At 52.6% G+C, this 25074-nt stretch overlaps 1 protein-coding gene across 3 annotated transcripts in view; it reads right to left on the bottom strand.

The window, feature by feature from the left end:
- Positions 1-2097: 2097 nt before the first annotated feature.
- The window catches only part of HTT (huntingtin), a 136866-nt gene continuing 113889 nt past the window's right edge, over positions 2098-25074 (bottom strand). For all 3 annotated transcript variants that reach the window (XM_063108535.1, XM_063108536.1, XM_063108537.1), the window contains 16 exons: positions 23152-23339; positions 21060-21186; positions 18809-18909; positions 17711-17865; positions 17152-17291; positions 15635-15717; positions 13222-13352; positions 12961-13090; positions 11135-11290; positions 8782-8972; positions 6984-7098; positions 6605-6818; positions 6092-6197; positions 4197-4359; positions 3878-4038; positions 2098-2917 (listed from right to left, as the gene is read on the bottom strand). In XM_063108535.1, the coding sequence (XP_062964605.1) occupies positions 2704-2917; positions 3878-4038; positions 4197-4359; positions 6092-6197; positions 6605-6818; positions 6984-7098; positions 8782-8972; positions 11135-11290; positions 12961-13090; positions 13222-13352; positions 15635-15717; positions 17152-17291; positions 17711-17865; positions 18809-18909; positions 21060-21186; positions 23152-23339 (2375 nt within the window). In that variant the 3' untranslated portion in view covers positions 2098-2703. The remainder of the gene's footprint in view (positions 2918-3877; positions 4039-4196; positions 4360-6091; positions 6198-6604; positions 6819-6983; positions 7099-8781; positions 8973-11134; positions 11291-12960; positions 13091-13221; positions 13353-15634; positions 15718-17151; positions 17292-17710; positions 17866-18808; positions 18910-21059; positions 21187-23151; positions 23340-25074) is intronic.

Raw genomic sequence — 25074 nt, 5'->3', positions numbered from 1 at the left:
TAGGAACTTAACAAAGTCTTAATTCCTTCTGCAGACAGTTGATATGGTGGACTACTTTCTCCATGGGACTTTAATGAGCAATGAGTCCTGATTTTACGGAGTCCCACTCTGAGATGTCCGAGTCACACAGCCAACTTTACATGCTGGTCTAAGAAAAGTCAACTTCTAGGAAGAACAGACACGGGCATTCTCGGAGGCCTTGCATGTTTATCTTGAGATGTGTGTGTGTGTACATAAAATTATAGATGCATATATGTGTACATACATGTAGACGTAGGCATGGGTAAAGTAATTTTACTAATGAACTCATATTCGTCTCTAAAGTGCACAGGTAGGTCGTTGGGTTGCCACCTATCACCAGAGCTGGGTTCTGAGCCCCCATGCTAAGAACTGACTACTGTAGATCACATGATAAACAAGGCCAATTAAACTATGTCGAGCCCAGTGATATGAACTCTAAAGAGAATGGCTCCAATTCTTACATTCACAGTGTTATTTCTTACAAATGTAAACATCTAACCAGGAACAACCTCCTGCCTATGATACGCCTGTCTCAGAGCTGTTGAAATATCCTGGGAGCAGGGGCAGCAACAAGCTCTGAGGACTTTCCCACCATCCACAAACATTTCTAATAGGCTTTCCACGGGGAAAGGTAGGATGAGAAACGGGAGACCAAAACCAATAAGGAGAAGGTAACTTTCTTACTTAGTTAAAATTCAGTAGCTTCCCTTAAGGTCCTCCTCAAAAATCGGATCCATTTCTACCATTCGTGCTGTGCCTGACACCAGGGAAAGCCGGTCCTGGTACGGAGGCCTCGGCAGGGAGCTGCCAGGGAAAGCCTCGCAGCGGCCTGCAACCTCCCCTCCAGCTTGTGGGCAGTGGCATCGCAGCTCCCCTCCAAATGCCACAGCAGGACAGGGACAGAGGAAGCTCTGGGGTCTCAAGGTAGCACCTGCTCAGACGGATGTGAGGTTAACTTGATGTACCAAAAGATTTTCCTCCTTTCCAGATTCTGGAAAATAGCTCCCAAATCATCTCCATTTACCATGTCAAATACCCAAAACATTGACTGTCAGGAACGAACTGACCAGTATGACAGTCACTGAACGAGCCAGGCCAGCCTCAAGGGCTCACGGTCAAGCAGCAAGCAGAGCTCCCAGGTTGGGCCTGAGACAAGAGCAGCCCTCCCACCCGGGGTGCATCTTCATTTTTAACCACTGGGCTGCTTTAAGCCTGGAAACAGGAGGCTGGTCCAGAACCCAGGGCCTAGGGGTGGGAGCGGCAGCTGACAGGGGTGTGGAGCTATCTTAGGCCAAGTCGCTGTCCCCTCCCACCTACCCATTTCATTCCTGTCCCTCAGATCCCCCCCACCACAGGAGCTCTGGTGGGCACAGATATGCACTGTCCTGAGCTGAAAGGAGGCGCAGTGTATGGATAAGAGCTGGGAACAGAGCAGAAGAGGTGTTGGGGTCTAACAGCTAACAAGACACCAAGCTTTGCTCTTACCCAAGAGGTGCTCAGGCCCCATGCAGCTCAGTGACAACCCTGGAGCTGTCTGGACCCGACATGCAGAGAAGACTATGGGGATGGCAGGTCCCAACCCCAGCCACCAGCTCCTAGGGCAGACCACAGCCCAGGGCCAGCTTGGGACCAGAACTGGAGGATGTCAGAGTCAACGTTTCTGGATACAACAGAGGTAGCTCATGGCCAGGTGGGTGGTCTTGTCAGCTAACGAGCAGGGAAGCCGCTGTCCCTACTGGTGGGCAGAGAATGTGCAAGCTGCCGGTGCTGAGGAGGAGGGTGCTGCAGGTGAGCGTGGCCTCCTACACCCCCTCCTCACCCTCCTCAGAGTGGGGTCCCAGGGAGAATTCCTGCTGTGGACGCCCGAACACCACCCCCTCTCCACAATCTCACTAAATGGGAATGAGTAAAAAAGGGGGACTTGGGCAACAGAAACGTCACCGGGTGTTAAGAAGGGTTTGCGAGTCTCTATGGCAGAGGGAGCAGTGGCCGGAGGGGCCCCTGTCCACCTCCACAGACGCTGTCTCATGCAGCACAGGCCTTGCCGTTCACATACTTTACATGGGCATAGAAGAGTTACATTAAAATTAATCTCTTTACTGATATAATTAAATTTTGAATCCTGAGAAGAAAACAGAGAAAGGGAGGTGGCGCTGTGTGTCTGGCACTCCCAGCCTCCAGCCTGGCACCCGCCGCAGTGTCTGTGCATGCAGACAGAGAGTGCGGGGAGCACACCACTGGGAGACACGGGGTGTGCTCTCAAAGCCTGTGGGTGGCGTGATCTACCTGTGGGGTAGCCGAGGAGCCAATGGCCAGCCTGCAAGAGTGAGGACTTCTGTCCCAGACGCAAGGGCAGCTGCAACCTGGCGACAACCAAGAGGTGAACATTGGGAGAAAGAAACGCCTTGTCAGTGGGTGCTGCCCCTGGCTGCAGCGTGAAGGCCAGCCATACCGTGGCTCCTGCTCTCTAAGGGCTCAGCTTTCCCCCAGCAACACTCCTATGTCCCCTGCACAACCAGCTTGCTGCAGGAACACTTCTGCCACGTGGCAAAAACCCACACACTGCTGGGCTGCCTGTGTGACGTGAGCGGAAGCCTGCAGTGACCGAGCTGGCCTGGCGCAGGCTCCTGGAGGCTCCGGCCCCAATCACCAATTCCTCCTGGCTTCTCCCACCTCAGGCACTCAGCAGGTGGTAACCTTGTGGACATTTCGCAAACAAGTCAGCAGCCGGTGGTACGGGCTTCCTGGCACCGCAACCACCTCAAACACAGACTGGAAGGCCCTGCGGTCGAGCTCCTCCTCTATCTGGTGTCTGTAAAAGTCTGTGGCGACCAGGCAGAAAAGGTTCACGTCCACCTGCTCCAGCTTGCCCATCCTGCTGATGACGTGCGGAAGGCTGGTGGAGAAGTTAAGGGAGAACACTGGCAAGTGAGGGGAACTGCCCCACCTTCCTCGCCGGGAGTTCCTTTCCTGACACAGGCCCGTATACCGCCCAGGGAAGCTTGAAGTGACCAAAGCAGCGTGGGGTGGCCTGGACCGCACCAGCTGCCTCCAGCTCCTCCTACAGCCCTCTCCCGGGTGGAGGCCTAGCAGGGTGGGGATGGGATGGGAAGAGGTGGCTGAGGGATCCCCTCAGAGCCCCCAGACAGGGCGCTTGCTGGCAGGCTCTGCTCTGCAGCACTTACCTGGCCTGGCTCCTGGGCAGCACTGGCAGCTGGTGCTCCTGCTAGCTCTGCTCGGGCACAGTGAGGGCAGGGCCGTGGCCCTGCCTGCCCGTGCCTTTCCAGGCACGCTGGGTAAGGCCGTGCTGTCAGCGCAAGGACAACCGCGCTGCTCAGAGGCTCTTGTGGTCTGTCTCGGGGAAAGGGTGCCAAAAGAGGCACTCCTGGCAGCCAGCATTTCTGGGGCAGGGACTGGATCCTGAATTAAGATGTTCCCCAAGAGGGTGATGGAGGCCCAATGGCAAAGCTAATGAGAATCAGCACTGGGAAGAGCCCGGCTTCTTGGAGCACGTGAGTGGATGGGGCATCCACAGAAACCAGACACTTGCCTAAGCTGCCCGTGCCCCCGGCTCTCCCTGTGGAGGGCAGCACGTCAGCTGCAACACTCCCACCCATGCCAGCCTTTCTGGACAGCCTGGTCGGCAAAAGGCTGGACATTCTGTTTTCTGTGTCCCCGTCAACATTTTACTCCCTTGGAGCTGAGGCAAATATCACCTTGACATCTGCAGGGGTTTTGCAAAGGTTACATTTCAAAACCTTGAACACAAAACATGATCCTGGATGTTGACAGAAGACTCTGCAAGGTGCAGTGGAAAGGGGGGCCCGGCTGGCGCTCAGGGATGCAGGAAGGATACATGGCTGAAACCCACGGGCTGGTGGAGGCGCTGACAAAGAAGCAGGAGAGGCTCCACGTGGCCATGGCGACCGGGGTCCTCTGCGTGAAGTTGGAGAGGGAGAGCATGACCCAGTCCCGGACCATGGATGACTGCCCAGTGCTGTGCAGAGTCTGGAAAACCTGAGGGAGCAAGAGCCTGAGCATCAGGCATGGACATGGGAGGAGAGGGGAGCCACACTGGGGTCAAGGACCACTTGAGGAATGTGGTCCTATTGGCAAACCTCCTGGGACATCTGGGGCTGACCCCACCTCCCCTGCCCCACAGCAGATACCCTTACCTTATACACGACAGTGGCCATGAACTGGGGGTATGGCTGCTGGTTGGACAGAAACTCCCCAATGACCTTGTTCATGACATCCTGGGGTGGGAAGAAGTCATCTAAAAACTGAGGCAGGATCCTTGCCACCACCCTGGCTTCACAGGGAAACCCTTTCCTGATCCTAGAAGGAGGGGACATGGGTCAGAGCCTCCCCTGGCTCCCCACAGCTCCTCAGCCCTGCCCGGGAGAGCCTTGGCTGGGAAATGCTGACGTGGAACCAGGGCTGGAGGTGCCCTTGACCTTCACACATTGTCCAGGTGGAGTCAGAGCTGGGCAGCTTCAGTATGAACTTTGAAAGCAAGAAGGCAAAGCCCCAGCTCTCCGTTGCCCACCTCACCAGCGACATGCCACCTGCCACGCAGGGCTCCCCAGGGCTCCCCACCTGGGGGCCAAGGAGCCAAAGAAGGGTTTGAAAGCCACGCGAGGGAATAAGCAGAAACAGTTTGAGTGATGTCACACAGGAGATCTAAAAAGTAACAACAAAGAGAACTGTCCTCCGTTGCGTTTTCATTCCACATCAAAATGCTTCATGAACCTTGACACAATGTATTCTGACTTCTTTCTTCTTATACAAGCTGGACTCCACCTGCGCTATTGTCGATTTCTCTCTCAACAGATCCTGTAATTCGCCTGAGAGGATCCTCTTCGATGCTAAAAGACGGCCGCCACATGACTACCCTGTTAGTGCACAGCTGACAGCATGTCACCTGAGAAGCTGGCCATGAGCCAGACACTGAACCACACTTCCCCAAGGCAGGCCTGCTCATCCCGCTCACCTGGCAGTGCCAGGACCCTCCATCGAGAGCTACTTCTGTCACTTCCTCCAGTGCCTCCCGTGGTGCCAGGTACGTGGCCAAGCTGAGTGCCTGTAGTGCACTCACTGGAATGTCTATGTCCCCAGCACTGGACCAGAAGCTCCACGAGGGCAGGGACTTAGCCATGCCACCTTTGTGTGTGCAGCTGCCACTGAGTGCCCAGCACGGGTGGCACTCAGTGAAGGTGTGTGCACTGGAAGGACGACTACAAAGGCTCATTTAACACTCCACACAGAAACAGAGCAGCCATGCTCAGCTGTGCAGACATCTCATCTGGCCAGAGTGACACAGGCCAAGTCCCTCTGAGCAGTGGCTGCCCATTAGCTGGAGTGACTGCAGATCACAGGCAGAACAGCACAGGGGAGGCCACAGACCCAACAGGTCGCTGGGACTGAGGCCCAAGAACAAAACATGTGGACTTGTCCTCAGAAAAAAGCGTGACGAGGCACCTAACCCATTTTCTAGAACAGGCAAGTGAAGCCAATTCTGAACAAAAACGCAGGCAGGGTAGGAGGCTGGAAGGGTGAGCACCGACCACATGGCTTGCAGAGATGCTCTCGTTGGCCTGTCTTCACCCTTGCTCCTCCTCACGCTGTTCCTAACACTGCTCGGGGGGCTGTGCACTCCCTCCTACAGCCCTTGATGGCGAGGGCAGGCGCCTGCTTGCACCATGGGACCCTCTCTCATGAAAGGCAGAGAGAGGGAATGTACACTTTAATCACCGAGGAGGCACCACCCCCACCTTCCAACCGAATCATTCATGTGCCCATGTTACAACACCAAACCTCTGGGGACTGTCTCCCTAGACTTCAGGAGAGAGGGGCAAGCTCCTGGGATGACCTTGGAGTCGGTCAACACCATACTCGAGTGCTGGGGTCCTAGGAGCCTGGAGCCAGGTCCTCCACTGTCAGGGGTGGTGGGGAAACGTCGGTGGGACCACACACAGTGTGAAAAGCACAAGCAGCACGCAAGGGCAGAGCTCCCGGCCATAGCTGCAGCAGGGCAGTTAGTGGCTGAGGGGAGGGCCTCGCTTCTCACCTGTCGAAAAGCACAGACACCCGCTCCATGGCAACAATCACTGACTCGCTGTCTGGGGCTGCAGGGTTAGGGTCCGAGGCTCTACCCGGACTGATTTTCTCCTTTCCTGAAACAAAAGCATTTAGTGCAAAGGTTACATAATCTGTAAAACCCAACAGGCTCTACAGACAGTGCCTTGAACACACGAGTTTGAGTTCCTAGAGATGATCTGCAAGCAGGTGACGGGCGCCCCCTCCTAGCCCAGGACCCAGCCCAGCTCCTATGGCCCAGCCACATGGGATGCAGTGCCAGAGGCAGGGTTCTGATAGCTGCACACAGTGAGGCGCCCTCAGCTCCAGAATCTCTCACCAAGTGACAGGGCTGGCTTAAGGTGACACTAAAGATGCCGAATCAGAGGGGACCTGGGTTCATGTCCCTCAAGTAAGTGCCTGTCTCATTTGAACAGAAGTTGGGCTACAATTATTGTCAGGTGCAGAGGACCCAGGCGTTCCCACGGCATTCGTATCTGCTCACCTGTGTACATGCAGGTGAGCATCAGGCCCAGGGCCGCCATGGCCCGATGCGGGCTGTGTACGTTCACTCTGTCCACGCTCAGCTTAACCAGGGATTCCGTGTCCAGCCGGGAGAGCTGCTCTGAGAGCAGGAGGCGCTCCAGGCCTCGGAGGGCGCAGTGGTAAATGATGGAGGGAGTGGACTCCTCACTTCCGGACAGCATCACCCCACACATCTGGACAGCAGAAAGTCTCCCGAGTCCAAGACGCATTACACTAGCTCAGGGTGTTCTTGCCGCCTCCTTCCCCCAAATTGACACTGGGCCACTGTACAATCCTACCAGGCCAAGGGCATGGAAGCCCACTCCCCGAGTCCAGAGGAAGACCACCAGGCTGCTCACCTGTATTACTGATGCTGAGAACTCTGGCCCCACGTCCAGAGGGTAGTTCTCGATCAGGTAGAACGCAGTGGCACACATCACCAGCACGTGCTGCTGGCTGTGGATGTTCACGCAGCTGCAAACGGGAGACATCCACCAAGCTCAGCCCATACAGCAGCACTCCACTGCCTCCTGGAGCGCACCCACCCTGCAGGCTCCTGCAGGCTCCCACAGGCCACTACAAGCTGGCCTGACCCTCCAGCCTCTGTTCGACCACTCTCCGGGAGGAAGGCCTGTCCACCTCCCCCACAGCCTGCCACCTCCAGAGCTTCTCAGAGGCCTCTGGCCATGGACGCCTCTCCCATCGCCTCGCCTTGTCTCTGTCCTGGCCACTTCCCAGTCCCTCCCCACCCCTCTCAAAGGCCTCTGAATTCCCTGACACCGAATCAGGTCTCCTCTACTCTCGGAATGCCCTGCACTTGCTCTGTGTGGTACACATTATCTCATATCACACTGACTTGTGTGGTCTCAGGTCTGCCTTCCCCACAGCAGTGGCGGCCTCACCTCCTGTCCCCTGCCTGCCCTTTCTACCTAGATACCACAAGCTTCCTGCATCCCCAACTCTGCTCCTCCTGAGTCCTCTGCACCCATGGTACCCAGAGCCCCTGAGCAGTGGCACCCATCAGCATAGCCAAGGCCTCTGCCACAGTCTGAGGCCTATTCTGGGGCTACCCCCTCTGAGATCACACTGCTGCACCAACACGCATATTGTCGACACATGGGCACTGAGGCAGGCCCATTCCCAATGTGCACTTCTGCATCCCCTGCATGACTTGGCTCTGTGCCAGCTCTGTTCCAGTGAGGACAGCTAAGGAAAAGGGCCTCCCAACAGGCCTGCGCCACCCCTGGCCTACACGAGCACAATGGCCTCTAGTGTGCCACCTGCCCTGCCCCAGTCCATCCCAAACACAGCCTGACGGGCCATCAAACCATGACCTGCTCACACTTCCATCCATCTGGGCCCCGCCTCTCACTGCAACTGTGCCAGTGAGGGCTCCTGAGACTCTTCTTCTCCTCCAAACCTTCCATTCAATTTGACCCCTCCCCACACTGCACCTGACGAAGGGGACAACTAGCTTTTGCTCCCAGCCCCTACTCATCTTTGCTCCTAACGCTTCCCTCAGCTCCCCCTCGCATCTGTTTGATGCAACTCCACCCTTCATCTGCCATGGGTTCTAATGACAGCACTGCTACAGAGGCCTCAGCCCCAAGAGGGCTGCCCGTCTCTGCCCCAAGGCTCTGCATCTGCAGGAGCATGGAGCTCCCAAGACACACTCTAACAAGCTTGTCTGGTCTTCCAAGGGGCTCTGCTGCCAGCCGTGCTTTATCGGCAACACATCCGTGCAGAACTGCACGTGTAGCTACTTTAAGAAAAGGTGACGTGGGTGGGAATACAGGGAAGTGCTGGGGAGCACGGGACTCGCAGTCAGGGGACGCTGCAAGAGGAGGCAGAGCCTGGGAACAAGAACAGTTTCAGTGGGCACAGAACGAGTGCTACCAGCCTCAGGAACATGAGCTGGAAATGGACGTGTGGAGTGGGAGAGGGATGTAGAGAAAGCAGCAGCTCCTATCTCAGGGGACACCCAAGAGAGCTTCAGGAACGTCCCTGCATCCCCATGAGAAGGGTTCCCCCCTGCATTCCTGCTTACACCTGTGGCTGTGTGGGCAGGGACCTGGTGTGCAGTCTGAAGGTGTAAAGTCCCTCTTTCCCCAGCCCATTCCAAGAACCCCCACCCCATGCTAGACAGGCTCCACTCACTGGGCAATCACTTTGAGGTTGGAGAGGATATAGTCGCTGACAACGGGGACAAGCTGCTTGGCAGTGTCGTCCAGGAGGTCACACTCCAGCACATAGAGGATGCCATGCAGGGCTCCGATCCTGCTGGGCAGGTGGCTGCTCCTGAGTGTGCTCTCCAGCAGGCGGCTGACTGGCTCTGCCACGGCTTTGTCCTGGGGCACAAGCACACGGAATGACAGCTCAGGTCCCAGTGGCCTGCTTCCCTGTGGCCCAGGGAGGGCTGCCGTCATGCTAAGGTGGAAGTCCAGTGTGCCCAAAAGAGTCCACACAGAAGGGCTGAGACTACTTCCTCAAAGAAGCCTGCATGCAGGGTTGGCCCCTGGCTGGTGCCTGGAAACTGGGATGTCGGGAGGGTGTCCCCTGACACTGGTCTATGTGAACTTGGACCAAAATGACATCAATTTCACTGAGCGTTCTAATAAAATGGAGTTTAGTGTACACCTAAGCACTCAGCACCATGCTCTTCATTTAAGATTCGCTCAACAGCAAAGAGAAGACCTTCACAGAAAACACTGCCTGCAGGTGGTAGCACCATCAGTGTTTCCAGATTGTTCCCCTATGGAAAGGCCACTAATGCCGGCTGGCCACCCAGCCTCTGGGGGAATTCTGCATCCCCATGGTCTCAGGTTGCAGAGGATGACGTTTGCTGCTGATCAGTTCCTTCTCGTCCCCACCACCCTCTGTGCTGGTCCTGCCCATGCGGCTATGTGGCATCTCCCCAAGATCAGCTCCCACCCAGACCTCTGGGTCCTGCTTCTCAGGCATGGCACCAGAATCTGCTGTTGAAAGTGCAGGTGTCACTATCATGGGCACACATCTCAAAAGAATGACATGCTACAGAATGATACTATCTGCACCAATGCACAACATACCAAAAACCCTCACGGAAGATGACCGTCTTCAAGGAAAAATAGCATGCGTACAGACTGGGAACCCGTGCCCATGCGTCATTCTGCCTTAGGGTCTGCTTTTAAAAATTACCGCTACTTATCTGATTTACTGTTGCACAATATCTGCCTAGGGGATTGGGGCCTGAGAACAAAAACACAATGACAATTAAAATTAACTCAGCAGCTAAACTCCCCACGAAGAAAAATGGAGTCCTTACAAGTCCAGCTGCTTGACAACGTCTCAGAAACACCAGAGGGTGTATACTTTGAAAAGATGTGTTTGCACAAAGAAAACCAACATGTTCCTTGTTGCTGCTCTCAGGATGGCTTCTAAGTCGCCACTGGGCACTAGGCTGAAGGCCACCCATGACAACGGTCGATCCCTGCGCTAGCATCCTGGCTCACAGAGGGCAGGTTCTAGGGGAAGCATTGGGAAGGGGGTGAGAGTCAGGCTTGGGGTCACAGAGCCATGCTGCAATGGCTGAGCAACCAGCAGCAGAATGAGGAGGAACTCAGAAGGAAGACCACTCGACCTAGCTACGGTCTGAGTATTGTGTCCCCCAACATTTCATATGTTGAAACCTAATCCCTTGTGCAAAAGTATTAACCAAGTGGGTCCTGTGGGAGATGATTAGGGCATGAGAGTGAAGCCCTCATGAATGGGATTAGTGCCCTCATAAAAGAAGCCTGAGGGAGCCTGTTTGCCCCTTCCACCGTGCAAGGACACAGTGAGAAGGCGCCGTCTATGAAGCAAGAAAGGGGCTCTCAGCAGACACTGAATTTGATCTTGAACTTGATCTTGAATTTGATCTTGAGCTTCTCAGCCTCCAGAACTGTGGGATATAAATTTCTGTTCCTTATAAATTATCCAGTCTAAGGTATTTTGTTACAGCTGCCCAAATGGACTAAGATAACCCTGATGCCAAGAACAGACTACAGTATCCAGACTTTGGGAGTGGAAATGCAGGGTTACTGTGACAAACAGTCCCCAGGCGGGAGGCTGTGTTGACTGAGAAGCCCAGGGGTATCTGAACCACATCTGAGAAGGTGTGGGGGGCCACCAGGCTGCAGGGCACACTGTGGAGAAGCCAGTCACATTTCCACCATCTACACTGTCCTAGTGCCAGCACACACCACGGCCCTGTGGGGATGGCCTCTGTAATGACATACCGAACCAAGGGGTACAGGAGCCCCAAACCACAGCCTGGCCACTGCAACACACGTCACAGCGACCTGTGGAATGGTATCAGCACTAATGGGATCCTGCCAGCTGACCAATGCTGTGGTTCACAGTGTTGTGGGAGTTCAGCTCAGGACAGGCCTTCGAAAGAGGTGGCTGCACCAGCACCTCTGACCAACACCAGGCCCCAGCACAGAGTGGGCCTGAGTGGCTTAGATGGGCAGCCTCTGCACCCTTCACTCACCATTCCCAGGACGGCGGCTGCCTTGCAGGTGGCGGGCACCAAGTACTGCACAAGAATCTCGTCTTCTGAAGGATGCACCCTCCGCAGCTCTGTCAGCGTCAGGTACATCATCTCAAACTGGTTGCGCTCAGTAAACAAATCTGAGACCACCAGAAGCTGGAGACAGGAACATCAGGAAAGGAAGGGGAGAATTACATGCTATGAATGTGAGCAACGCAGTCCCAAACACTGCTGGTGGCAAGGCACGTTCCCATATCCAAGGGAAAACAAAATACGGTATTCACAGGAGCCCTACTGGGAAAAGAAAGCAACAAGAATCTGCAAATCTAAAACAGGGCAAACACATAACATGAAGAGAAACAGGTAACCAAGTGTCTTGTTAAAAATGCCTTTGCACACACATGCCGCAGACAGAGGGCAAGTCGGGGCTCAGCTACCACCTATGTGGGAGCATTCACCACAGAAAAGGGCTACCAACTGTTATTTTTCTAAATACCAGCTCCTCCCTACACCTGGGAAGAGAGAAATGGGCGATTATTCATTTCAGAAATAAATGCTTTGACGGCTGTTCTCTTTGTCTCCCAAGCACTCTCTTCTCCAACATTCAGTTCCACACATTACACCTAAAAACAATCTCGACAGGCACAAATGCCCCTGTTCTGTGGAGGTGTGCTGGCAGGCTGGGGTGGCCCTTCCATGGAGGCCACAAGCAGGGTAGAAGCCAGTAAATCATCTAAATCAGAGTCCTCAGAGGGGTCTGAGGATGGCTGGGATACCTCAGATCCTTCCAGGGGCTCATGAGGTCAAAGCCGTTTCCAGGATAACACTAAGACGTTATCTGCCTTTTCACCCTTGTCCTCTCCTGAGTGGAATTTTCTACAGGTGAGACAATATTAACAGACTGATGCAGAGCAGATATGAGAATCCAGCTGCATTCTGATAAGCCAGATGTTGAAGAGATTTGAAAAAATGTAAAACAAAGCTGTTCTCAATGTAAAACAAAATTATTTTTTATAAAAATTGTCATTTTTTAAAATGGATTAAGTAGCTATTTTTAAAACTTGTCGGTTTTCATTTCCAATCCTGTAAACACTGATAGTTACGGCCCACTGACACAAATGCTCTTCGGGGTCCTCAGTAACTGAACAGTGTAAAGGACCCCTGAGCCTAATAACCCAGAACACCTGTTCTAAATTGGTGCTTCTCAGAAGTGGGGTCCACAGGTGTGAGACTGCATGTCACAGGCCCTGCAGGAGGCAGACAGACAGGAAGGTGAGCCTTCAGCACTGATAGCAATGTGGTATTTCCATGATACCTCAACTATATTTAAAAGAGTATCAATCTACCACGGATTGGACATGTAAAACACCAGACCCTCCTCACCTATTTGAGAAATACTAATTTACCATTCTATATCTGTGAATCTATAAGGGTTCCATCACAGGTTCTGAGAGATTATAAACCATGAGTGTGTGTGTCTGTGGGGTGTATATGTGATGTGTGCGTGGTAGGTGTGGGGTGGTGTGTGGGTGATGTGTGTGTATTGTGTGGGGAGTACAGAGTGTGTATGGGGACGCGTGCAGTGTGTATAGTGTGGTAGGTATTGCGGTGTATGGGTGGTGTATCATGTCTGTGTGTGTCGTGTAATGTGGTATGTGTGTCGTGTGTGGTGTGGTATGTGTGTCGTGTCTGTGTGTGTCATGTAATGTGGTGTGTGTGGTGTGATGTGGGTGGTGTGTACGGGGTGTGTCTGTGTGGTGCGTGCATGCATGTGGTGTGCATGGGCACATGTGCGTGCAAGGGGAAAGCGGGGAAGGTGAACTCACAGATCGAACCACTTCGCTGATGAGGATGACGGGGGTCCTTCTGGCTGAACTGGACGGCAGGACCCAGCGAGCGTACAATTCAAGCAGAAACTGTGAACAGGAATGGATGTCGACTCCAGCCCGGTGTTTCCTGCAGAGTATGCGACAAGGATATTTTCCCCGTACATAAGATGAAAGGTTCATTTCAAGAAGCACCCCAAACAAATCAAATGACTGCTAAATTTCAAATTGCTTTTTTTAAAAAAAAGGCCCACTGTAAACCTGGAGTTGACTGGAGATGTGGGTGCTGATGAAGTTGCGGGAACATCGGCCTCCTCCTCCTCCTCCTCGTCCCACTCCTCCTGTCGCAGAGGTGTGATGCTGTTTCCCAGCCACACAGAGTGTATGGACACCTGCCACAGAAATGGGACCCAGCTCAGCAAGGGGGCACAGGTGTTGCAGTGTGGGCAAGTGTGGCTGACTCCCTGGACTGAGCACGCCTCCCTGTTGGGACACCCTGTCCCTTAGCAGAAATGGTTGAGACCCCCCAGGTTTGGGCACAGGAGCCCTACAGAGCAGCTGGGGCAGAGGGCCAGATTAGAATCTTCAACCTCAGGCTAAGACCTGGAGTGACGCATGGCCAACCCCACAGGAGCAGCAGAGGAGGGGGAAGGAAGAGGCTCTAGGAAGGGACACTTTAGCTCCTAGGTGACATCTGAATGAAGACCCAGCAAAACAGGGAACCAACACATGGATTTCTTTTCGTATCTGGTCCTCCCTCACTGGCAGTCATTGGTGGTAAACCCCATTTGTCCGGATTATTCTCTTTAAAAAGCCCCTGGAACGCAAGAGGTGATAAACTGACTCTGGAGATGGCGGTGGGAAGGAAGGAGGTGCCCAGCGGGGGGCAGGCAGCAGCCAGCAGAGGCTGTTGGCCGGTCCCCACAGAGGGCGCCCAGCTGCAAGAGGTGGCCTAGAGCTCCCACACTCCAGGACAAACGGCTCCCGCACCCTCAGCACAATGCCTTTGTCCTCCCTTCTGCCTGGCTCCCTGGAAATCCTCCAGCACTCAGCACAGCAGCCGTGCACAGTGTGCACTCTACCACTGGTGACACTAGCTCCAGCTCCTGCTGCTAACACCAACAGCCACTTCTCCCTCTGACCCCAGTAGCCTGCAGAGCAGGCAGTGGGCAGACAGGCCAAGAGTCTGTAAAAGCATTGCTCAAGCAGAGAAATAGTGGCCCCTGTGCTCCACATCCCCAGACTCCATCCCCTTTCCCAAAAGCAAGTGGGGACTCAGACCAGTGGCACTTGGAGGCCAACAAACATCCCAGATAGGGCAGGGGAGGAATTATATTTTAGCCCCAATGTAATCCCACCCACTGGGCTGGTGAATGGCTGGTTGTGGACCAAGCACGGGAGGAAGGAGCAGACTCAGGAAAACAGCGACAGACCAGAGGAAACAGCTCGGCCATGAAGCCAGTGTCACCAGACCCCAGACAAGGCCACAGGCACCCAGTGAGCCCCCAGACCTCCCACTCATAGCTGGCCCTTCAGAAACACAGACCCATAACAATTACATCAGATTCTAAAGGTCACTTCCAATTATCTCGGGGTGAACACGCCTCTGCAAAGGTGAAAGGTGTCTGCAGCCTCGTTCCACCTAAGTCAGAAAAGCCCAAGCTCCTTGCTCCCTGAAGCCAAGAGGCACTGAGGGGACCAGAGGAGTGCCATGCAGGCAGAGAGCAGGGGACAGGGACAGGCACCGAGGGGACCAGAGGAGTGCCATGCAGGCAGAGAGCAGGGGACAGGGACAGGCACCGAGGGGACCAGAGGAGTGCCATGCAGGCAGAGAGCAGGGGACAGGGACAGGCACCGAGGGGACCAGAGGAGTGCCATGCAGCCAGAGAGCAGGGGACAGGGACAGGCACCGAGGGGACCAGAGGAATGCCATGCAGGCAGAGAGCAGGGGACAGGGACAGGCACCGAGGGGACTAGAGGAGTGCCATGCAGAGAGCAGGTGACAGGGACAGGCACCGAGGGGACTAGAGGAGTGCCATGCAGAGAGCAGGTGACAGGGACAGGCACCAAGGGGACCAGAGGAGTGCCATGCAGGCAGAGAGCAGGGGAGAGGGACAGGCACCGAGGGGACCAGAGGAGTGCCATGCAGGCAGAGAGCAGGGGACAGGGACAGCAGCAAGATGTCCAGAGGGCTCTGCTGTGTAGGCTACAGGCTGGGAGCTATGAAGTGGAAATCCTCAGAACTAACAAGTGTTTCCAAACATTATGACCAGCCCAGTAAGGGGTCATGCTGTCCATCTGTACACTGAAAGCTGTGTCACCACATCTCTCTGAGCCAGAAGCTGGGGTGCCGCGGCCAAATCTGTGGCCATCAGAGCGGGGCCCTTTCCAGTGTCCATTCCCGCCTGAGCTGCTCTCACCTGGCTCCACGCTACGTCCTCAACCCATCTCTCTGCATCCTGCAATCCTTTCCTAATTCCAACTCAATCTGTAACGTCATATATGGAATATTTTAAACCTTTTTGGAATAAAGGCTATAAACAAAAACAAAAGCAAAACTTCCTTTCGTTCAAAAAATGAGCTCAACAAAATTTGTTTCTCCCAGATTAAGTGGCTGAAGTGTGAGGAGAGACAACAAAGACTGCGGAGGGGACATGGCGCTGGTGGGACTGACCTGGCCCAGCTTGTAGCTCATGTTCCCCAGCTCGCGCTCGGGGTTGATCTGCAGCAGCAGCTTCTCATGGCTGATAAGGGCGCCTGCAAAGCAACGAGAGCGTGAGCATGGTGCGGGGCAGCCCACCACTGCCCCAGCTGCATGCCCTCACCGCTGGCAGGATGCCCAGGGTGTGCAGGGCCCCATGATCTTGGGGGTTTTCTTTGAAACTTTGTAACCCATTAAGCTGGCAGGACTGGTGGGCAGATGGACTGTCACTCTTTCCCTGTAGCAGACACGACTACAGCACTCATCTACCAACCCTCAGTTTCCAACTCTGAATGGAACTGGTTGTAGGCTAAGCTGCAAAAGCTTAACAGAACCAGTAGCTGCAGGCGAGGCGACAATCCAAGCAGCAAGCTTTCTGTGGGGCCCCCAGCAACCACTTGGGGGAAACAGTACCTTCCGGAACTATGCCTCAGTGCCCAGGTTGTCTGGGGACCCCCAGCAGGGGCAGGGTGTAGGACGATGCCCCCCTCAACACTCCTTTCATGCCCCCCATTCCACATACCAGAAGACATCCTCACCTCCTCACCTGGCACCCCCATCTCCCGGCCACCAGCACCCTGGTCGGATGCCCCTAGCTAACCCTCCCCAGATCGAGCACTAGCCCACCCTCCCCAAGAGCCTTCCCCACCTCTCTCCCTGGAAGTGTCTATTCTCCTCGGAGCTCCCAGGCCATTTGTCTGTACATCTCCCAGGACCCTCTCCCTTCTGTCTTCTGTGACAGTTACACCATTTTTCATTAATTCAAAACCCCATAAACATCTGGGGGCACACAACTCACTGCACTTCCACCTAGAACCTTTTCCAAGAGATGCCTTTGAGGTACTAAAACTTACAGCATCTAACAACTCCTAAAACTAGGGAACCACAGCTTTATGCTAATACTATTTGCAAAACAAAAGATGTGAATTTTTAAGAAAATCCACAAAATTCCCTTCTTTACCCTAGGGTGACAAACTCCAGTGCCTCCTGTTGTGGAGCAGGCATTAATGGGGTATGTGCCCTGAGCAGCCCCCAGAGAGGGCAGGTGTGGGGAGTAGGGAGCGCAGACACAGGTGTGCCCCAGCCCCATGGGGCTGTCAGAGAAGGCACCGCGCTCCTGCCACATCGGCTTTCTTATGAGAAGCTGGAGATTCAGATTGCTCAGATAAACTGTTGATTTTTCAATGTGAGTGGCTAACTGGGCCTTTAAATCCTGCGTAGGCTGTCCATCTTTCAGCTTCTGAGAACGCTTTTGTTTCCCACAACTTGCCTGGCAAGACACAGTGTTTCTAGTACATTTCCAGATTTTACTTCCTCAAGACTGTACAACTTTCCCAGGCCTGAATGAGACTCCTACCTATGAACTAGGGTAGTGTATGTGGCACCACAGCCTCCCCACACAACCCAGGCCTGCCTGGCTCACAGGGGGTGAGTTTGCTGGTCATATTCTCATTCTGCCCCAAGTTCAACAGCCTCCTTCCCCCAGGTACCTGTAGTAGCTGGAGACAGAGAAGGCACAGGATCCCACGCCTGGTATAAGTGATGGGTGGTGATATTCTCTCTCTTTGAAACCATTGCTTGGATCTCCTGCTCCACAATCCCTCTGATAATGCTCAGCTTCCTCCCGATCCTAAAATTCAGAACAAAGGTAAAGACCGTTTTGGTTCCTTCAAAATCTTACAAGTGAAAAACCCCAGGACTTCTCTCCTGCTTTGCCTAAAGGAAACTCACTTTAAGAGTGGTCTCCTGTCTGAGGACCCTGAGGCAGGCGTTCTATTAGCCTGCTCACTCTTGCTCTGCTGGAGTCTACCCCTAAACACTCAATGACCTCAGGTATTTTCACGCTGCATTTTCAACTTGTCACTGGCCATAAGACCACTTTTTGATCTGCACCTCTTCTGGCAAGCCATGTGCAGTGTATTTGTTTTCAATTCTGGCAACAAAGGAAAGGGCCTGGGTGAAGCTGCTGGTCACTGGGTGGGGTGGGGGGGCACCTCACTGTCCCCAGCATTGGCCATGCCCTGGAGACACACAGGAACTCAAGCAAACCTGGTATCTAGAGCTTTCAGGGGCTTGTTCCGGGGCTGCTGCTCCAAGCAGCTCACAGCTGGGTTGCCGGCCACGGGCACAGTCATTGCACTGAGCACCAGGGAAGTGATGGCCTGCACAGCCAGGACGTTGATCTGGGTCCTCTCCGTGTCTTCCTGGAAGGACAGCCTACACGTTAACAACACGAGCAGTGAGACACCAACAGCCAACTCCACCTCCACTTGGTAGGTAGAACCCATAGGCCACATGGCCCTGCAGGGAGAAAGTGGAGCCCGAGTGCCATGGATGGATGTGGCTTCCCGCAGTCAGGGTCTTCTGGCTGCCTGCGTACACCACGGCATAGGCCCTGAAACAGATCTGACAGGTAAACGTCCACTTTTCAAAGCAAGGTGTCCCCCAACTCCAAAATACAAATTACTTTTTAAGAAGCTGTCTTTAAGTCCTCTCACTAATTTTAGGGGCACTGCATATGACAACCCGCTAGCTTCTACAGATGAACTTAAAGACAACCTTCATGACTTATGACATGCGTCCACCCTTTGAACCAGCATTTCTGCAAGTGTACCCCACACCTTCCATCAGAGCCAAGGGTCCGGGTCCCTGACTTCTAACACCTCAGGCTGTGCTTTATTTACCTGAACATGGTTGTTGTCAATATCATACTAACACAATATCATTAACACTTCAAGAAGCCTAATAAAATCTCTGCAAAACACTTTAAAAAATGAAAGTAGGTACATACACATGGTCTTCATAAAGTGCCTTTTCATTTTAATTCAATCCACACTCTCTGAATACTGATAATTAAACAGAACTTGAAGATACTTTCAAGAAAGGATACTATCTAACTGGTCCTTTATGTGGACTGCACCATAATGAAATGCACTCCAGCTGTAGGTCCCATGGGACAGATTTTTAGGGGAGATCTGCCCTTGCTCTGGAACGTAAGCCAAGATATGATCTGGCTACTCATTTAAAAATAAGGTAAGACAGAAAAACACCAGCTTCCTGCCTTCCTTGTGCCCACCACCAAAGATACACACAATGCCATGACCCCCTTGGGGTAGTCAGCAAAGTCATGGTGGTGTGTGGCCTCACCTCCGGTGGGCTCTCCTCCTGCTCCATCACGAGGGGCTGCGTCACCAGCACACCAAGGAGGGTGGCCCAAGTTTCTTCAAACTGGGTACGACTGGTCCACCCTAGAAATGCAAATGTTAGGTTAAACAGTTCCACCCACTTCTCAAACTTGTCAACACAGTGTTGATGGTTACACTGCTACAGCACTGACCGCGGAACAGGCAATGCTCCCAGGGTGTCACTTACAGCAAATTCTTCAATCCTCACAACAATTCTATGATGGTAGGGAGCACTACTCTCTCCATTTTATCAACCAGGAAACCGAAGTAAAGAAGTCAGCTCCACTGTCCAAAGCTACATGACAAGTAGCATAGGCCAGCTTGTCAGTGGCATAGGCCAGCTGTGTAGACATAGTGACACTGAAAGGATGTCCACATGGCCTGCACTTGAGCGGGATCAGAGCCACTTCTGTCCTGCTCAGAAGGCAGCTCAGAAGTCTCCTGAAGTCAAAACAGTGGTGAGGCCGATGGCTATGCAACTCTGTGACCTGTGCTCTCTAAGCAGGCGATTTGTGTGGCATGTGAATTCTATCTCAATGGAGCTTAAAAACTAGAAAGTTAAAGCAATGGTTCCTCTGACCCTGTCTAGAAGAACAGCTCTACAGAGAACGTAAGCTGGGCAGAACACTCAAGACTCAGGGGGAGCATATCTACGGGCACTTCTCAAGTGTCGCCATCCATGACCTACATTCAAAGTGGAATTCCATCACCAGTTGTTTCTGAGGCCTGCGCCTAATGTCCCTATTATGACCTGGGAGGTGGAGGCCACGCCACTCGTGTTAAGGTCACAAGTGACAGGATGGGGGTTGCTGAGGACAGGAACACTAACGCACCAAATGTCAGGACCTCCTTGGTAAACTGGATATAGAAAGAGAGAGAAAGAGAGACTGACTGATTAGATAAGGATAGATGTAGATGCAGAAAGGCACACGTGACAGTTCGCACGGAAAGAAGAAAAAGATGAAAAAGAAGAAGAGGCAAGAGCAAGGGCAGACACCAGACAAAGACGTGGCACTGTCATGGGTCAGCAGGTCTGGCTGACCGATCAAGAACGAGGAGACCCAAGTGAGAGAAGGAGCCAGAACTGAGCAGCGGAAGGGACTGGGAGGCTGCCTGATACCAGCCTTCGAGGAGGGGAAAGAGGAAAAGCTTCTCAAGGTAGCTGGTGTCAGACACCTGCACACACTTCATTTTGGACAGGAAAATGAAATGCCTCGTTGACTAAAGAGGAAGGTACAAGCAAACGGTGTCTGCTGCCAGAAACTTCTGGGACCAAAATAAGCACAAAATCTGCAGAAGCCCAAGGGACGGTGGGTGGACCCAATGGTGGAATCAGACAGCCCACCAAGGGTTTCCCAGGATGAGATGAACTTTTTACGAAACGCCACAGCAGGGTTCAGCCACTCAAGATTTACTGGTGACAACCCCACCACCGGAACATGCCTCCGGCCATAAAACATGGACAAAACGAGGCATCTTACACTGTTCTTCAGAAAGCAGAGAAGAATCCTGACAGGAAGCCTACTAATGCTACCATTTATTGACATACTATGAGCTAGGTGCACCTCTTTAATTTCTAAATGAGCAACTATTCTCATGAAATAGTCATGATCCCTGTTTTACGGACGACAAAACTGAGGGTCCTAGAGGTTAAAATGACCTGCCTCGCAGCACACAACTAAGAGGTTAGTAGCAGGGCCCAGCGCTGTCCGACTCCCAAGTCTACTTTTTATGCACATCACTGTCCTGGCTCCCGGGAAGGTCAGTACCAGGAGACTGAGCCCACCACCTTCCTTGCTCTGCTCATTCAGTGACAACACAGCAGGATCAGCTGGTGAACACAAGACAGCACTTGGAGAAAAATCCCTCCTGCTATTTAGCTCAAGTGCATAATTTGAAGACAGAATTCAGCTTCCTGTTATCAATTACATGTATACCTCTCCTGACTTCAAACAAGACTGGTATACAAAGACCTGGGATTAAATACGCACGCACGCACGCATGCACGCACACACACACACACACACACACACTTGGATCTAATTTCTCACTGTAATACAGAGTTTGCAAAATGTATTCACATAGGTTTATATGGTTGCCATCCCTAAATCTTTCTTGGAATAAAATGAGAAGACCCCAATGCTGGAGCTTTGGGTCTCCCATGGCAGATACTGGATGACCATCTGATAATGCTGAAGAAGTCGTGGGAATACCTAGTGTGTTGATGCGGTAGATGAACTCCTTAAAGACTTCCTTTTCCTGGAGGAACTCCACAGGGATCTCGGGGAACACTGTGCCAAAATCACCACCCGGTTTAGGTGACCATCCGAGTTTCCAGACCTAAGAAGATGAAAAAGAAATAACGTAATCCCCTAGAGTCAAGACAGCTACACTGTGCAGAAGCCAAGCAACACCTCTCCTCCCAGCCAGGCTGGGCCAGCTGCCCCCTCCCACTCCCACAGACCCGCCAAGAGCCAGTGCGCTCCTTCCCAAAAGCAGCTCAGAGTCCTTCGCCCTGGACTTCTTCGCCATCAGTCCACCTCCCAAATCTCCTCCTCCCCCTGCTCTCCATCCTCATCTTGTCCTCTGGGCCAGGCCCACCACCTTTCCCCCAGGCTGAGGCCCGCTGTCCTTGACCATCAGGTTCTCCATGGAACTGCTGGGAGAGGCAGAGGAGCACAGACTGTACTCTCGTCCACAAGTAACAGGTGGCATGTCAGAGTAAAGACAAATGTCAGCGAGGTTCAGTCTCACACAGAAGAGCGTAGTGGCAAGCAGGCCAGAAAAAGAACCACACTACCCACTTCTGTAAACTCCAAGAAGTCCAGCGCTCTGTCTGTGAAGTGCTCCAACAAGCACCATGGACAGAAGGATGCCCGGAGGCAGACCTGACACTGTTCCAGTAGCAAGATCAGCAGACCACCCAGCAAGCTCAGCGACAGAGGACCCAATGGAGCCCCAAGCCAAGAGCCCTGCTCTGGATTCCTGTAGCCAGCTATGGGTTTGTGTGAGGGCAGAGAGGCCTTTGATAACGGCCAGCCGATCTCTCACTTCGCCACAGGAGACCCTCTTTAAATCTCTTATGCTACCCACAAAAATCTCTGTGCACTTCCAGAGGGAGGCTATGTGGTGCCTGTCACAGCCACCTTCCAGATGAGGACACTTCAGGGCACTCCCTGGTGTAAATTAACAGCCCTTGCTGGAGTGCTATCTACAGCACACAGCCCATGCTGGCATATCCTTGGAGTGTGCTCCAGACAACGTGACCTCTAGACTGTGCCTTCCTGCATCTTCTCCCCATGCGCTTCCAAAGGAGCAGTCAGTCTCAGAACCACATACTCAGAACCAGGGACTCCTTGTGTGCAGAGAAGGGGCTGAGAGCAAGCCCTGTACGGTCACAACAGGCAGCTTCTCCAACGGCTCCTCCTCTTCCCAGAAACACCAGCAACTACCTGTGCTTGCACTGTCAGCCTGCTGGGCTCTTCCTTGGAATGGGCCCTCCATCTGGAATAATTTCAGCCTCCACAGCAAAACCCTCCTCATCCTGCAGGATCAAACCACTACTTCCTCAACGCAAGCTTCCCCAAAATCTCCCACATGAACACACGCACACACACAGGGAGGCCGTGCCAGGTGGCAGGCGTACACCCCCTCTCCAGGCAGAAACAAGCCCCTTCCCTTGGGACCTTTCTCTGTTCTGGCTAACCTTTACCTACTGATTCTATTATCTGAAACAAGAGTTCTCATCAATAATGCCTATTAGTAGTAGTAGTAGCAGCACTGTTTTTGTGGCTGGCTGGTACTGGGATCCGAACCTGTGACCTCATTGTTATAAGGCTGCCCTCTAACCAAATGAGTAACAGGCCAGCCCAATCATGCCTATTCTAAACTGATTCTGAAGACAATTTTAAAAGAAGAATTGCAAAAGTGGTTTTGCCAAAATGCACGAACAATCTCCAAGGGCAACCACCTTTAGAAGAAATACTCACTTGAGCAGGTGTAATCTCTGGTCTGCCACTAAAGAAATTAGTTTGATTACTTCAGAATCACATCTAACATTAATCTATTATAGGAGATGAAATTTTACCTAGTGATATAACACTTCACCTCAACTTAGAAAATCACCACACGATACGCCCAAGGAAGCCACCCATGGCCATAGCCACAGGCGACAAGACGTGTGGCCACTGCATGGAAGCACCTGGGCAGCTGAGACTGTTTCACCCTGTGGAACATGGCCAGTCCAGAGGCTTGCCTGTGACTTCATTTTATTCTGGTCTTCTCAAAAGAAGGGGCCAGACTCACCAGAGGGGGCACGCGTGTGTAGCTGTTGACAAGGGGCAAGCGGGCCAGGCTGATGACAATGTTCTTGAGCACAGGGGTGAGGAACGCTGGCACACTGCTGTTCCTCTTATGACCCAAAGCCAACACCGACTGCAGAGACTCCACCATTTCTGCCACCATCTCGCAGGCCGTGATGATATACTTAGGACCTGAAGAAGCAACCGTGGCGGAGAGGACTTTTTGTCAAAACACACTCCAAACCCGCCCCATGAGAAAGCACGACCCTACAAAGAGGTGCTCAAGCCAGAGTGCACCTAGACTTTGAGCTGGTCACTGAAGCCTGCAGACTGACCTCCTTCCTGTCAGTCTAAACCACGTGATCTCTCTATTTCTGACAGGACTGCTGTGAAGGTCTTGAACTCGAGCTTCTGCCTCTGACCCAGGCCCTCTCGCCTGCCCTCCATGATGCAGCTGGCAGCAACTTGCTAATGCAGCTAAAAGCAATCTTGTACTTCCTGAGTTTCACACTTGCTTCCAGGCCTCCACCGCCCTGTGGCTTTCTCTGGCTCTCCTAGGAGCTGGTGCTTGTCCCTAAGCTAGTATGCAGAGACCATGCTGTGGCCCTGGCTAAACATCTCCCCTGGGTCAGGGGTTCTCAAGGGGCTAGGGTGGGGTTCTGATGGGAACCCCTGTGGGAGAAGGTTGAGAAGAACTCCACACCCTCAGGTAAAGACCACGGCACTGGCCTATCAGCTTCTAGAGGACAGGGACTACTTCTTATTCACTTTGAGTGTGGCACATAGTATGCAATAGAAAATTTTTCATTGAGTTGATAAATGTTTAGTGAATGGATATTACCCTCAGTCCGTGAAGATTCAACAGTTTAGGTAACTTCCTAATACAGAGAAAGACTTCTTACTGGACTCAAGAAATCCAACCCCAAACTAAGAGAAACCAGGTTGGCTTTCATAATATCAACTGGACAGTCTTTAAGAAGGGCCGTGGAGAATAAGCACAATTAACCCAAACTAAATACGCTCCAGCCAGTGGCTAGCCTACTCTGATCCAATCCCTTGAAATGTCTTAACTATTTTAGAGCAATGAAAGTTCGAATTATAACTAAAATCGTAGTAACATCTCCTGAGCTCTTATAACAAGATTGGCATTTGTTCCAGGTACTTTACATGGATTAATTTAGGTAATCCTCATACCAGCTCTATACGGTTGGTACTCTTCCTCACCTCACTGCAAAAGCACAGGATAAATAACCTGAGCTGCCATTCAGCTAGGAAACAGCTGAGCCGGGAGGTGGATGCCGTCATATTCCTCAGCTATCAACAAGAAATCATGAAATCACAAACTAAGGGCTGAAAGAACCATAGAGTTTCGAGATAAAAGTTTAGAGAAGAGCTTGGCTGTGTACTGAAATGCCATTGCTTATGGATCACTGTGCAAGTACAAACCTCAAACATTGAACTAGATACTACACTTAAGACTAAAGACAGGAACGCTCCATCCATAACTAGGATTGCATTACAGCTGATCCAAAGTGTTTACACACTCATGGCTAAAAAGGCTTATTTCTTGAGCCATGGAACATGGAGAAGACGCATGGTATTCCGAGTAAGAGTGCTCCATACAAAAGACACACAAGACCACCTGGTGAGGCATATCTTCCCACCTTTTGGGACAGGCTGCAGGTGACATTCCCAGCCAGACCCTGGAGTGAAGGAGCTGAAATGGCCCCAGAAGCCTGGAGGCTCTGTGAGGACAAGGAGTTAGTCCACTGGCCAAAAAGTTCTCCTCCCGACCGGCCTTGCCATCATTTTCATAGTAAAATACCTAACTCTAGAATCAGGAGGAAAAGACATGAAAAGCTATGGTATGTGTCTAAGCCTAGAATAGGTTTAAATGACTGGGATTTGGATGTTCTTTTTTCTCTAG

This window comes from Cynocephalus volans, chromosome 9 (assembly GCF_027409185.1).
Source record: "Cynocephalus volans isolate mCynVol1 chromosome 9, mCynVol1.pri, whole genome shotgun sequence".
Taxonomy (NCBI): Eukaryota; Metazoa; Chordata; class Mammalia; order Dermoptera; family Cynocephalidae; genus Cynocephalus; species Cynocephalus volans.
This window is presented reverse-complemented; position numbering and strand designations above follow the sequence as displayed.